The sequence below is a fragment of the Protomyctophum bolini genome (genome assembly GCF_963924005.1).
Source record: "Protomyctophum bolini genome assembly, chromosome: 6".
Classification (NCBI taxonomy): Eukaryota; Metazoa; Chordata; class Actinopteri; order Myctophiformes; family Myctophidae; genus Protomyctophum; species Protomyctophum bolini.
In genome coordinates this window covers 24,821,484-24,833,327 of record NC_137867.1, presented here as the reverse complement: position 1 = coordinate 24,833,327, position 11,844 = coordinate 24,821,484, and the positions used below count along the sequence as shown (strand labels likewise).

Genomic DNA, 11,844 nt, shown 5'->3' with positions numbered 1-11,844 from the left:
TATACAAGTTACTTTCATTTTTATTTTTTATAACTGAAATTTGAAAACAATCACCTACACACAAATACAATCTTATGATAAATATACATTAGTGCAAATTGATCAACAAACAACTTGAGTACCAGTCAGGCCATATCCTAATTTGAAATTTAAGTTAAAAGGGTTGAAATGGCAGTATTTCACACAAGTGTAAATCATATTTATCTTAAACCAGTACCGTATTATGGGTGAGATGACACTATGACCTGACCTCTACTTGCATCTAGACAAACTTTACAGTATGACGATTTATTTGAAACATAGAAAAATATTAAATTCAGCAGCTTATGAACAATAATTGTAAATATAATGTACACATACCATACTTTGGGAATGACGAGGCAAATTACACCTCTTTATAGCTTATATCAACTCCCTCCATATAGAGAATTCATAAATTAACCTTTCTTTCTGAAATGGTAGAAACTGTTACACTTGGGTGAAAGAGAAAATTATTAAACGATCTACAAAAGAACGGGTTCCAAATATTTGGGACCAAGTGCCTTCCATGCATACCATACTTCTCTGCAAAAGGAGAAGCATGCTTTCATTCACAACTGTAAAGTTGTAACAGGTTGTTTAATGTCTTGCTGTAATGCTGCATCTCCAGTATGACAATATACTGGCTTACTTATCTCATTCACAATAAAAATTGTGTCCATTGCCTGTGTAGCAAGTGATTGGTACCAGTCTGTCCAAATCCTCTGGCTAGTGGCTACTCCTGTGACCTCTCAGTTGGGCTGCGGACTCTCTCATAAAAGAGCAGGTAAGCATTGGAAGACAACACCTCCTGTAAGCTGGCTTTGCGCACCAATGCATCTGATACCCAAAGCCACTGGGAGCCAAAGGGTGTGGAGCTGCGAGGACAGGAAGGGCTGCGTCGGTATGTGACAAAGTGTCCTGAGTGCATGTCCCCATGATGGACCAGCACCGCCATAAGCTGGAACAGGTACTCTGGGGAGCTGGTAAGAAAAACACAACAGAACACATTGTACAGAAGTCCATTAGCACTCATTAATTGATATTGGTACGGTGCACCGTTTACCTGTAGTCAAATGTAAGGTTGAGCTGTGGACTCAAACCAGGAGATTGGAGAAAGACAGACGAGCAAGTTCCATTTGACAATGGCTTGTTGTTGTTATGGTACTCAGCATCTGAAAACGGAACGTATTAGACTAATTAGAGAATACAAGGTACCGGTAGGTACAATAACTGTTAAGAACAATATGATTGGTACTTGGGTAGACCGTTTCAGCATATTGTACCAGTGCCATTGGGTCTAGGCGTGGATATGGCCTCCTTTGTGTTCTCCGAATTTATTGGCTTGGAGGAACAGTTGATCTGCTGGATTCTATGAATGGTAGCACGGTGTTTGTAGCGGTCCATGGACAGGAACTCTGTGAACTGTACATGCTCTTGTCTTTTGATGGGAGTTCCTTCACTGGACCACGTCAGTCTCTGAAGGTGGATACAGAGGCACTGGGGGAGCTGGGAGAGGGAACCATTACACCAAACATCACTGTTACATACTGTATGTGCAAAAACAATCTGGGTGCTTGATTTGGGTTTAGCATATAATTCGACACCTATGCTCAGTTTGGTGTGTAGATGTACTGTACTTTTAGCCTTACGGCCGAGATAACTCATTAATGACTAGTACATGTATAATTGATAATCACCTTTCCCAGTTTAAGTTGTTTGATAAATGTTGTCCTCTTGCTTTCCAGAATCTGCCCATTCACTAAGGACCCTTGCTGAAGCTGAGGAATAATTCATATAAACACTCAAGTAAAGGACTGAAGAGTCAATCTCACTGCATAAAAACAAAGGCCAGGTAGACAAACTGATAAAACATGAACTGTACCTTGGTGCAGTTTTCACACTCCACCTCTTTAATGGTTTCTGAGGAGATGAAATGTTGAAGACACTGATCTAGGGAGACGGGCTGACCCTAAATAGACAAATCCATCACACTATAATACACAAACTACTAGAATAGAATTTATATTGTTCATGTTACAATATGTAACAACCTTGCTACACCATAATTAATGTCAATGATTTATTTCTACATATGTGTTCAGGATTCAGCACTTATTACTTACCCACTTAGGCAATAGAATAGTCAGGGAGAGGCTCTCAAATGAGTCATATCGCACTGGACTCTGTAAAGTTCAGGCAAACGGAATCAATCTACCAACAGCAGGACAGATATCATTAATATCTGCTTAAACTAAAACTACTGTAACTTACTTGTTGTTCACAGTGCTTGCAGGTCTTATTGCTTGTTAAACGCCCATGAAAGGGGTGCTGAAACTTCCATGGACTTGGTAATGGATGAAGAGGGGCTATAAGGGTAATAAAAATGAATAAATAACATACTAGGTTTCTTTATTTTATCTGAATTTATTTTCGTTAACATTACTTCAATGCCTCCTTACCTTGAATTCTGCAATGTAAAGTATTCTCTTGTTCAGGAAGCCTCTGGTGTTCAAAGAAAAGAGAATAAATGGATGAAAAAGGTTTGGAAACCCTCCAACTTTAGGACGGATGTATCCATATTGGTGAGTTGGTTAGTTGGAATTTAACTTGTATTTGCCTTTTTTGGAAACGCAAACAAATACGAAAAAGATGGTCAATTATTTCAGTCTTTCAAAGTTGATAGCATGTCTTTTTGGTCCAAAATGTAACTGCAGTTTTTTCTTTCTTTCTCTGCCCATGTATGTTCATAAAAACAATTACTAAATGAGATTGGAAGGATACTGTATGGACACAGGACAGAACACACTGTAAAATCCTCAGTGTTATTTATCCATTTGTAACTAAAAGTGTGTACAAATGAGGATATCACAGTAGTGCTAGGAAAGGATTGGCACATCGAAAAGCAACTTGCCTCAAGGGACTGCACGTCAAACAGGTGAGTTACTTTGGGTTGCCGATCTTGCTCCTCCTCTAAAGAGGATGTAATGACATGAAAAAGTTCATGGGCATCCTACAGCAGGGCAAACAAAAATATACAATTTATAAAACAAAACACAGGACCAGTTTATAAATAATTAATATAAGATTCCATTCTCCGCTATTGTTGACCTACCTGCTCCTCAAATGAACTAATCTGCCACCTGTACAGTCTGAGGACATCCAGTAAGCATCCTGCATCCAGCACGTCTTCCTCCCCAGAGTCATTATTGGACAAGGCTGTGAAATGTACTTACACTGTAAAATCCTGAATGTTAATTTAACTCTTGAGTTACAAATTAATACATACACTGCAGATTTTACTACTGTGAACGTATGTATAAATGTAATGTATAAATACTGTTAAGGCTGCCTGGAAAATACACATATTCTCTCAGGCTTATGGCGAATAATTGTTTTGTTGGTTGTTCATTGTTTCTGACAAAAAGCGTCCTTGGGTTCATGAAAGGCGCCATACAAATTCAAGCCATTATTCTCATTATTACCTTTGAGGAGTTGGAGTAGAGTCCTGGACAGCTGATTGTCTGGTTGGCCTTCAGACATACCTGAAAACCTCTCGAGCCATTTGATAAAGGAGGGACAGGCCGCCAGACCCTGAAGCAAAGAATTCATGAAGCAGGTGTTTCCCAAGTTCAACAGGCCTGGAACCATACCTATGGAAAATAAGTATTTTTAAACTAGTGCTAAAACCAAGACAAATATAATGCACACAATCCATATGTGGTAATATTCTTTTGTTGGAACAGTTACCTGTCTTTCGTTTCTTGCGCTCTGTAAATGGGCCCCATAGGACATACACTCCAGCTGCCATGGCTGCAGCGATGCCTCCAATTACACCCCAATTCCTAATCATCTTGGTTCTGAAATGGATGTGAGAATATCTGACACAAGCAACCCAATGCCTGACATATGTATTAAATGCAATGTATAGAATTATTCTATAGATATATAATATCTATTCTACATCCACAGTACATCCCTGGGTAGTAGGGCTCTCTACCTAGCACTAGAATTGTAGCTATATTGGGGTGAGATACTAAGGTTAGTTAAAAGTATCCATAACCTTGAATGCAGTGACCAAGCTGACAACTTAATGTATTAATGGGCCACCAATTATCAAAAAGAATTAACCAAGAACATCCAATTAATTATGTATTATTATTATTATTATTACACACAAACATCTAAGAAAAGCTTTGTGATATCCTAACAGTTCTTAATCTAAACCAAGCTAATGTTAGCTAAAAAAGAACCCAAAGATCATCGATTGGGTCTTGGGGATATCTACACTTGACCACCACGGCACGTTATGCTCTTATGCTGCTGTCATGATGAATGTTATTATGTTCCTAGTGTGTTTTCCCCCCTGATACGTCAACAACGCTATTGTTTGTTAGCAAGAACATGATGAAGCTAACCCCGTGCGTCTAACTGTAGCATGTAACTTAATTGAAAAGGGCCGGGGTGATCGGTTTACTCCATCGCTGGTATGAACTATTTCCTAAATAGCATTTGGTTGTTGTTTGCCAAGAATGACATTTACCTGAGTACTGGCCGAGCGCCGATGAACTCTCTAACAAGCTTTTCAGACCTGTCGTGTCTCCACAACATGTGTGTGTTCATCACGGAACTCCATAATATCTTGTTTCACTTTCAGACGGACCACACTAAAGGATGTACCGCTGTGTGCGCGTGCGTGCGTGCAGCATAAATCTATCCAACACCGCCCTCTAGAGGCATAATACAATGGCAGATAACGGCAATGTTTTTGGGAGAATCGTTCAAATGGTGATACAAGTTTGAAGGTCTCCTTTGGAGGTCTCTATATAAATACATGAATACTTGTAAATATATATAAGCTATACATATGTATATACGCACGCACGCGCGCACACACACACACACACACACACACACACACACACACACACACACTTATATTATATGCCATACAATTTATAACGATAGGCATATTATGTCAGAGACAATTGGATATGGCATTTGTGACTGGTGAGACAGTCAGTAGTACTTTTCTGATCCTATCCACTTTCTCCTTGCTGTGACACAACCATGGGATCACCCCATTGGTTGTCATCTGAGAGCCCGTACAGGTCGCTTTCCTTGGTGCTGAAATCTCTGCTTATTGTATGTAATAGCAATGAAGCAAAACACAGCGTCAGCCAATAAACACGACAATGGACGATGATTTGTTCCAACTAAGACAACTCCCGTAAGTAGCTAACTATTTATTCAAATAAATTCCGTTTCATTTTTAATTGCTATGAGGCTTATACAGTGACTCACGCGGCTTTCTGACAGGGATATATTCTTTGCATTCTAATGCTTTTATTAGCATTTTTGGCAAAACACGGCCTATACTTTTTAACAGAAGGCCCACATATTAAAACGCAAGAATTGTCCTAAATGCACTGAAATGGTTTCCATCGGTTCCATTAGTCGAGACACTAACGGTACAGTTTGTTTACAGCTGTTATCTGCATGGGCGAGACCGACTGTCATTTGCTCACGTTTGTTAATAAGCTATTCATTGTAACATTTAAGGAAACTGCAGCCTAATATATGCATCATCATCATCCGGATCGAATTTTTGTAGAATGTATTGTACCAGCTGTCGTATAGGCTATAGGGATTTTGAGTGTTGATATCTACCATGCTATATGCCATTGTCTTGTCCAGATTTGTGTCCGAAGCATGCAGTAATAGGCATGATATTGGTTGGTTTGTTTGATTTGGCCTAATAATTAAAGGTATGGATTCTGAAGCAATACATCTACTTCCACATATTTCAAATAGTTGAACACGTGATTGCCAGGGCCAAAAATAACTATTAGACAAATATTATTGCTTCAGTTATAAATTATCTGTCAAAGTATAAGGTTAAAACTATCTAACTAACTGTCTTTACACCAACTATATGTGATCTGTGCAATTGAAACTGTGTGAGGAAAGTATTTATTTTAATGACAGTAATTAAGACAGCTCAACAAACCATCCATTATCAGGGGGTACTTCACTATAGTTTACCAACTGTCAAGTGGTATAGTGTGCAAACTCCCATTTGGCCTGACACCATGCATGGGAGGAGGTTACCACCTGTTCTCAGAAAAGAAAGCACAGACCAAAATCATGTCACCCAGGCAACAGCCTCTGGTTCTAATTTGTATACTCCCTCTGCCATGATATGAACTCTGTGGTTCTGGTTGTAGACTAGACATGTAAAAGCTGTGTTCCTTTCCTACAGTGTTGTTAAGTTCCGTCGTACAGGTGAAAGCACACGCTCTGAAGATGATAGTGAAAATCGTGGGGTCCGGATTGCTGCAGAGCAGAATGATCTGGAGCCCGCAGCACTTGCAGAAGGAGCACCAGTGCCCCGGGAGTTTGCCAATCCAACTGATGGTACTGATTGTAGCAGCTAGGGCTACTTTTTCCACTGCTTTCCCTGTCCGAGCGTGAAAGCTATTTGGAATAGCTTTCATCATTCAACTTTCTCCCCCCCCCCCCCCCCCCAGACACATTCATGGTGGAGGATGCGGTAGAGGCCATAGGGTTTGGCACATTCCAATGGAAATTATCCATCCTTACTGGTCTGTCTTGGGTAAGAACCAATTGAGAAGGCAAATATGCTAATCTGGTCACAAGAGTCTGTTGAAGCGTGTGTGTTAGTGTGTCCTCTTGATTTTTCCATCCTGCACTCTGAAACCTGCAGTGTTCATTTATAAATGTGTAACTGTGAAATTGTACAGGTAAACAATTGGATCCATACCCTTATATGTCCTTTGGTTACATTTGAGAGTCAAATTAACACTTTGATTTTACTTTGTGGCTGTTATTTGTTTAGATGGCTGATGCTATGGAGATGATGATCCTCAGTATCTTGGCCCCACAGCTCCACTGTGAATGGAGACTGCCAAGCCTGGCAGTGGCACTTCTTACTTCGGTAATGGCTGCACACAACAGAGCTCTTGGGTGTTGTGCTGTGAGATTCTGTTTACATAGTGTTGGGATGTAGGGTTGGTTTTAAAGAACAGTGACAACACTAAGAGGAAGTATGCCTCAGACTAAAGGATTAGAGGATTTTGTCTCAGAACAATTATAGGTCAAGTATAGGTTGTTTCTCCAGAGACACTATGGCCTTTAGTTCATTGGCTCAAAGCAATCAACAAATATCTATGTCAGAGTCTAGGTGAGTTGTGATCTGTAATAACTATCTCATGACAATGTTAAACTCACTTGACTTTTAACAACAAAATATTTGTGAGAAACTGCCCATAATGTATCAGGATTGACTCATCTTAATATATATCCTTAAATTGTATTATGTAATTTGTTTGTAATTGTAATCCCTATAGACAGGTATTCATACCACCTGCTCTTTCTCTTGTCAATCCAGGCAGTTTTTATTGGCATGATGATCAGCTCTTCCCTTTGGGGAAATATATCTGACAAATATGGCAGAAAAACAGTAAGTTATAAGAGCACGCCATATATATTTTGTCCACTACGTTGTTATCTTGTTGAATATACGCTGTAATATTAGAGCAGGATCATGTACAATTTTAGCAAGCAAATGTCATAATGAGCATTAAAATAACTTGTAGCTACCATTATTTGATCAATAAATGCAGCAACCATAACAAGAAACCTTTTATATAGAAACCACAAAGATAATTTTATACTATATGCACTTTGTAGGTGTAAAGTCTCTTTTAGTATGAGCACTAAACGGAAACCAGCTAATTACAATCAAGGATTGGGACAGGGCCCTATTTTGCGGGTCTTAAGTGTCCTCCAGGTCTTACTGTAAATTAAGTCATAAGACCTGGTACTTAAGACACGCAAAATAGGGACTTGTTTTAGATTAAAAAATATAATACACTCAAAAATGTAACCATAATCATGTTTTTAACAGTCTGTTGATTGTCTGCATTCAGGGCCTGAAGATGAGTGTGCTATGGACTCTGTTCTATGGACTGATGAGTGCATTTGCACCAATTTATGGCTGGATCGTCTTTCTTCGAGCCCTTGTGGGCTTTGGCATTGGAGGGGCCCCACAGTCGTATGTTCTCTTCAATTCTGTCATCAAGAATAACATTGTAATGATTTGAGGTAGGCCTACAGTAAAAAAAATCATTGTTTTTTCCTATTAAGGGTGACACTGTATGCTGAATTTCTGCCAATGAGGTCGAGAGCCACATGTATCTTGTTAATAGAGGTATGGAATATGGACTACCTTTGCATCCATAGTATTTTTCTCTTGTTGGAAATTAAACTAAATGTCCAGTTTTACACAAGAGTAATTGTGATTCCCTCACAGATATTTTGGGCACTTGGCACAGTCTTTGAAGTTCTGTTAGCAATCTTGGTGATGCCCACCCTGGGTTGGCGCTGGCTGCTTGCCCTTTCCACTATCCCGCTCTTCATCTTTGCCATCTTTTCCTTTGTGAGTATTAGGTTGACATTAATGTCATGTTATTTTGACCAAATTCACACGGTCAGTTTGTGAATATGCTCAGTTAATGATCAAATCAATATGACGAATTACACAGTAATATAATAAATAAAATATTTTTGTTGGGGGGGGGGGGGGGGCGGGGGACAGTGGCTACCAGAGAGTGCCAGGTATGATGTATTGACAGGGAACCAGGAAAAAGCACTGGCCACCCTAAAGCGCATTGCCACAGAGAATGGAGTACCCATGCCCTTAGGAAAACTTATTGCTGCCAGACAGGTATGTTCTACATATCTTTTCTATTAGCCTACTATCTTGCACTATTGTTCTGAAACAAAGTCATGCAAGGTGCATTTCAATATTTCTCTGAATTAGGAGGATCGAGGGAAGATTCAAGATTTATTTTCACCCGACTTTCGATGGACAACAATTCTGCTGTGGTTTATTTGGTAAAGGAGTACTATGTAATAGTTATTTTTGAACATAGTAATATGTTAATTTATTTGTAAATGCATTTCTTTTGCTTAGTCTTTCACAACATATATTTATGAAAAGCAAGTCTCTTATAAAGGCGACAGATGCAAATAATAATCGGAGTCTAATGTTAATGTTTCAGTCGATTAGACCTTCATCAGGCTATCTTCGATAAGATAACCTAAAATGGTTATCGTTGATAAGATAACCTGATGAAGGTCAAATAGATCGAAACGTTGTTGTATTCCCATTCAATATTTTTGTTTGCATTTGAAAACAGTATGCGGTCAGTGTGAGTTTTTTTCTTTAACAACTTATATTTAAGAACATTATTTTCAGCAACACTAGTGAGAGCACACCACCCTAAGCATGCCATTGTCACTCAGTCGTTGCACAACACTTTGAAGAAACAACTGTGCCTGTTGGCTGGGTGACAAAACGGAGTGCTGTGTCCTCCTATACCTCCACAGGTTTTCAAATGCATTTTCCTACTACGGACTGGTTCTGCTGACAACAGGGCTGTTCCAGGAGGGAGGCGCGTGTGGAGGTGAGTCACTGCTGCTGTGATGACATCACTTCAGGTCGGAAGCTGTCGTAGGCTTTGTCCTACACCTGTTTTTCTGTCGTAGACAAGCGGAGCAGCATTGTCTAACCAGTTGACAGGCATCTTATACATAAAGTGTAAACGCAATTTACAATTGATGATGTGTCATATGAAAGTTTAGATGCTTAATCAAACAATGCTATTGCGCTTTGCTTGTAAAGACGCCTATAAAAATATCCCTGTGATAATATAACATTTCTATTTTTGCATAAATGGACATGAACGCCTTTATTTCCAAGTGACATGACAATGACAAGCATATTGCTTGCCTATTTGCAATGGTATAGGCATTGGGGGTTAATCATCATAAGTGCTTTAACAGTCATTCAGATAAATGGCAGATCTGGACATTTGGTTTCCATACGTTGTTTGGTCGTATTGCAGTTGTTCATGTCGCAAAAACGAGGCGAAGTGTGATTTGATTTCAGCAGTCACCTTTTTCAACGCTGCGACCGAAATTACGCAAGGATTAGCTATTGACGATCACTTCATAAATGCCGTGCTGACGAGCGCTCAAATTTAAGGCAGAATTTACACTCCATTGATAAATGAGGGCCCAATAAGGCATTTATTGTGTTGTAACTCCCTCTAGCGTCCAAAGGCAATAAGATGGAGCCCCGGTGTAGTCTGGAATGTAAATACCTCAATTCTGATGACTACAAGGACCTGTTGTGGACCACGCTTTCTGAATTCCCAGGTACACAGCTACGTATCCTTGACATTTTTCTCTTTATGGTTTTATTGATTTTTCTCCTTGTGTTCGCCCCCCCCTACCACTTTTATTTTTATAACAAGATGGAGCTTGCACAACAACAATTTCACTCAAACTTGATTGAACTTGATTCTGAGAGTTCATCGGTCCATTTATACACTCTATTAGTTAGAAATTGATACATGAACACGGGATTTTACTGGGTACACTCTACTGTGTCGTTAAACGTGAATCTACCAACTAATTAAATTTTAAATGTTATCACCTTTTGATGAGGTTTGTGGTGGATGCAGTATGTGGAACTTTGGGATTAATTGATTGATTGATTCATTGATTGATTGATTGATTCATTTCACCTTGATAGGACTGTTGGTGACTCTCTGGGCCATTGATCGACTTGGAAGGAGGAAGACAATGGCATTATGCTTCTTTGTCTTCTCTCTGTGCATTATTCCACTTTATGGTTGTGTTGGGAGGTAAGATGGTACAGAAACACAATGAATGATAATAAAATGGTAAAATCACTGATCAATCATTTATATTAATGTCAGTATTGGTGTCACAATCTCTGTTTCAGGACATCCATGACAGTATTGATATTCATTGCCAGGGCCTTCATCGCAGGAGGATTCCAGGCTGCTTATGTGTACACTCCAGAGGTAATATACATTTACAGTGTAACATTGTATTAGATTATTCAACCAGAGTAAAGATTGTTAAATCCATTGTTGATATACACATGGTATGGCTTTAATGCACTTTCAAATGTGCAGGTGTACCCAACAGCAACCAGAGCTCTAGGTCTGGGAACCAGCAGTGGAATGGCAAGAGTTGGTGCCCTTATTACACCTTTTGTTGCACAGGTAACTAGACAAAGCAATCAAATGTCCCATTTGCTCCTTGCTGTACTGTACAGGATTTTACTCTGAGCGTACAAATGTAACCAGATGGAACCGTAAGGGTACATTTGGTTACATTTGTGCACTTTCAGAATTGCACTTTTCAGAGTTGCTTCCTCACCTTTCTCATGCCTGAGGAAGGTCCAGAGGGACCGAAACGTTGCTTCATTAAATAAGAAAATACTCATGTACCGAGCAAATACACAGTGTGCAGGTGTACCTTATTGCTTTCAGAGTTGCAAAGGGGGAAATTAACACTGGGGATTTGTACAAATGGAAGGTAACTGGTCTTCCTGTATTCACTGCAGGTGATGTTGGAGTCCTCTGTATACCTGACTCTCTCAGTGTACTGTTGCTGTTGCCTATTAGCTGCCATTGCCTCTTGTGCTCTGCCAATTGAGACAACAGGCCGGGGCCTCCAGGAATCCAGCCACCGCGAGTGGGGTCAGGAGATGACGGGCCGGGCCTCTGCTCACAGCCCAGGGGGAATTCCTCATTCTAGCTCTGGCTCTCAGGACTGAGGAGATAATGAGGGATAGATAGATACAGACAAGGCCAGGGTCAAGAAGACTAGCTGCTCATGATGACCTGTTCTGTATAGAAGCCAGAGAGGGCCTGACAGCACTGTCGTGTTTTTAAAAAACGTGTCTTCAACTGCCATTACTTT

The 11,844-nt window shown here is 39.8% G+C and overlaps 2 protein-coding genes across 4 annotated transcripts; one reads left to right on the top strand and one right to left on the bottom strand.

Annotated features, from left to right (window-relative positions):
* Positions 1-2: 2 nt before the first annotated feature.
* usp30 (ubiquitin specific peptidase 30) lies at positions 3-4,677 on the bottom strand. 3 transcript variants are annotated; one of them, XM_080765478.1, is made up of 13 exons: positions 4,562-4,677; positions 3,769-3,899; positions 3,504-3,671; positions 3,134-3,237; positions 2,933-3,031; positions 2,481-2,523; positions 2,293-2,387; positions 2,145-2,204; positions 1,904-1,990; positions 1,719-1,799; positions 1,305-1,527; positions 1,085-1,193; positions 3-1,001 (listed from the first exon to the last, which is right to left on the bottom strand). In XM_080765478.1, exons 1-13 carry the CDS (start codon positions 4,639-4,641, stop codon positions 755-757), a joined length of 1,527 nt encoding a protein of 508 aa, XP_080621604.1. In that variant the 5' UTR covers positions 4,642-4,677; the 3' UTR covers positions 3-754. The 3 variants fall into 3 exon arrangements, with proteins under 3 accessions (XP_080621604.1, XP_080621605.1, XP_080621606.1); XM_080765479.1 differs by having other exon boundaries at positions 3,769-3,878; positions 4,562-4,653; XM_080765480.1 differs by lacking the exon at positions 4,562-4,677 and adding an exon at positions 4,272-4,537 and having other exon boundaries at positions 3,769-3,878.
* Positions 4,678-5,210: 533 nt separating this feature from the next.
* On the top strand, positions 5,211-11,698 carry svopa (SV2 related protein a; the record flags this gene model as incomplete). Its single annotated transcript, XM_080764949.1, has 16 exons — positions 5,211-5,248; positions 6,281-6,435; positions 6,549-6,634; positions 6,878-6,976; positions 7,430-7,501; positions 7,971-8,095; positions 8,188-8,251; positions 8,354-8,479; positions 8,639-8,767; positions 8,864-8,937; positions 9,433-9,509; positions 10,159-10,263; positions 10,643-10,754; positions 10,856-10,937; positions 11,052-11,141; positions 11,486-11,698. The coding sequence occupies exons 1-16, from the start codon at positions 5,214-5,216 to the stop codon at positions 11,696-11,698; spliced, it is 1,644 nt and encodes a 547-aa protein (XP_080621075.1). The 5' UTR covers positions 5,211-5,213.
* Positions 11,699-11,844: the final 146 nt, after the last annotated feature.

What these genes read in the sequence shown, in the direction of transcription:
- usp30 (XM_080765478.1), bottom strand. Translation starts at nt 4,641, where the DNA reads ATGAACACACACATGTTGTGGAGACACGACAGGTCTGAAAAGCTTGTT. An exon ending in GGCGCTCGGCCAGTACTCAG is followed by an intron (nt 3,900 to 4,561) that starts GTAAATGTCATT and finishes TGCTTGTGTCAG; the next exon opens with ATATTCTCACATCCATTTCA. An exon ending in TTGACGTGCAGTCCCTTGAG is followed by an intron (nt 2,524 to 2,932) that starts GCAAGTTGCTTT and finishes TTTGAACACCAG; the next exon opens with AGGCTTCCTGAACAAGAGAA.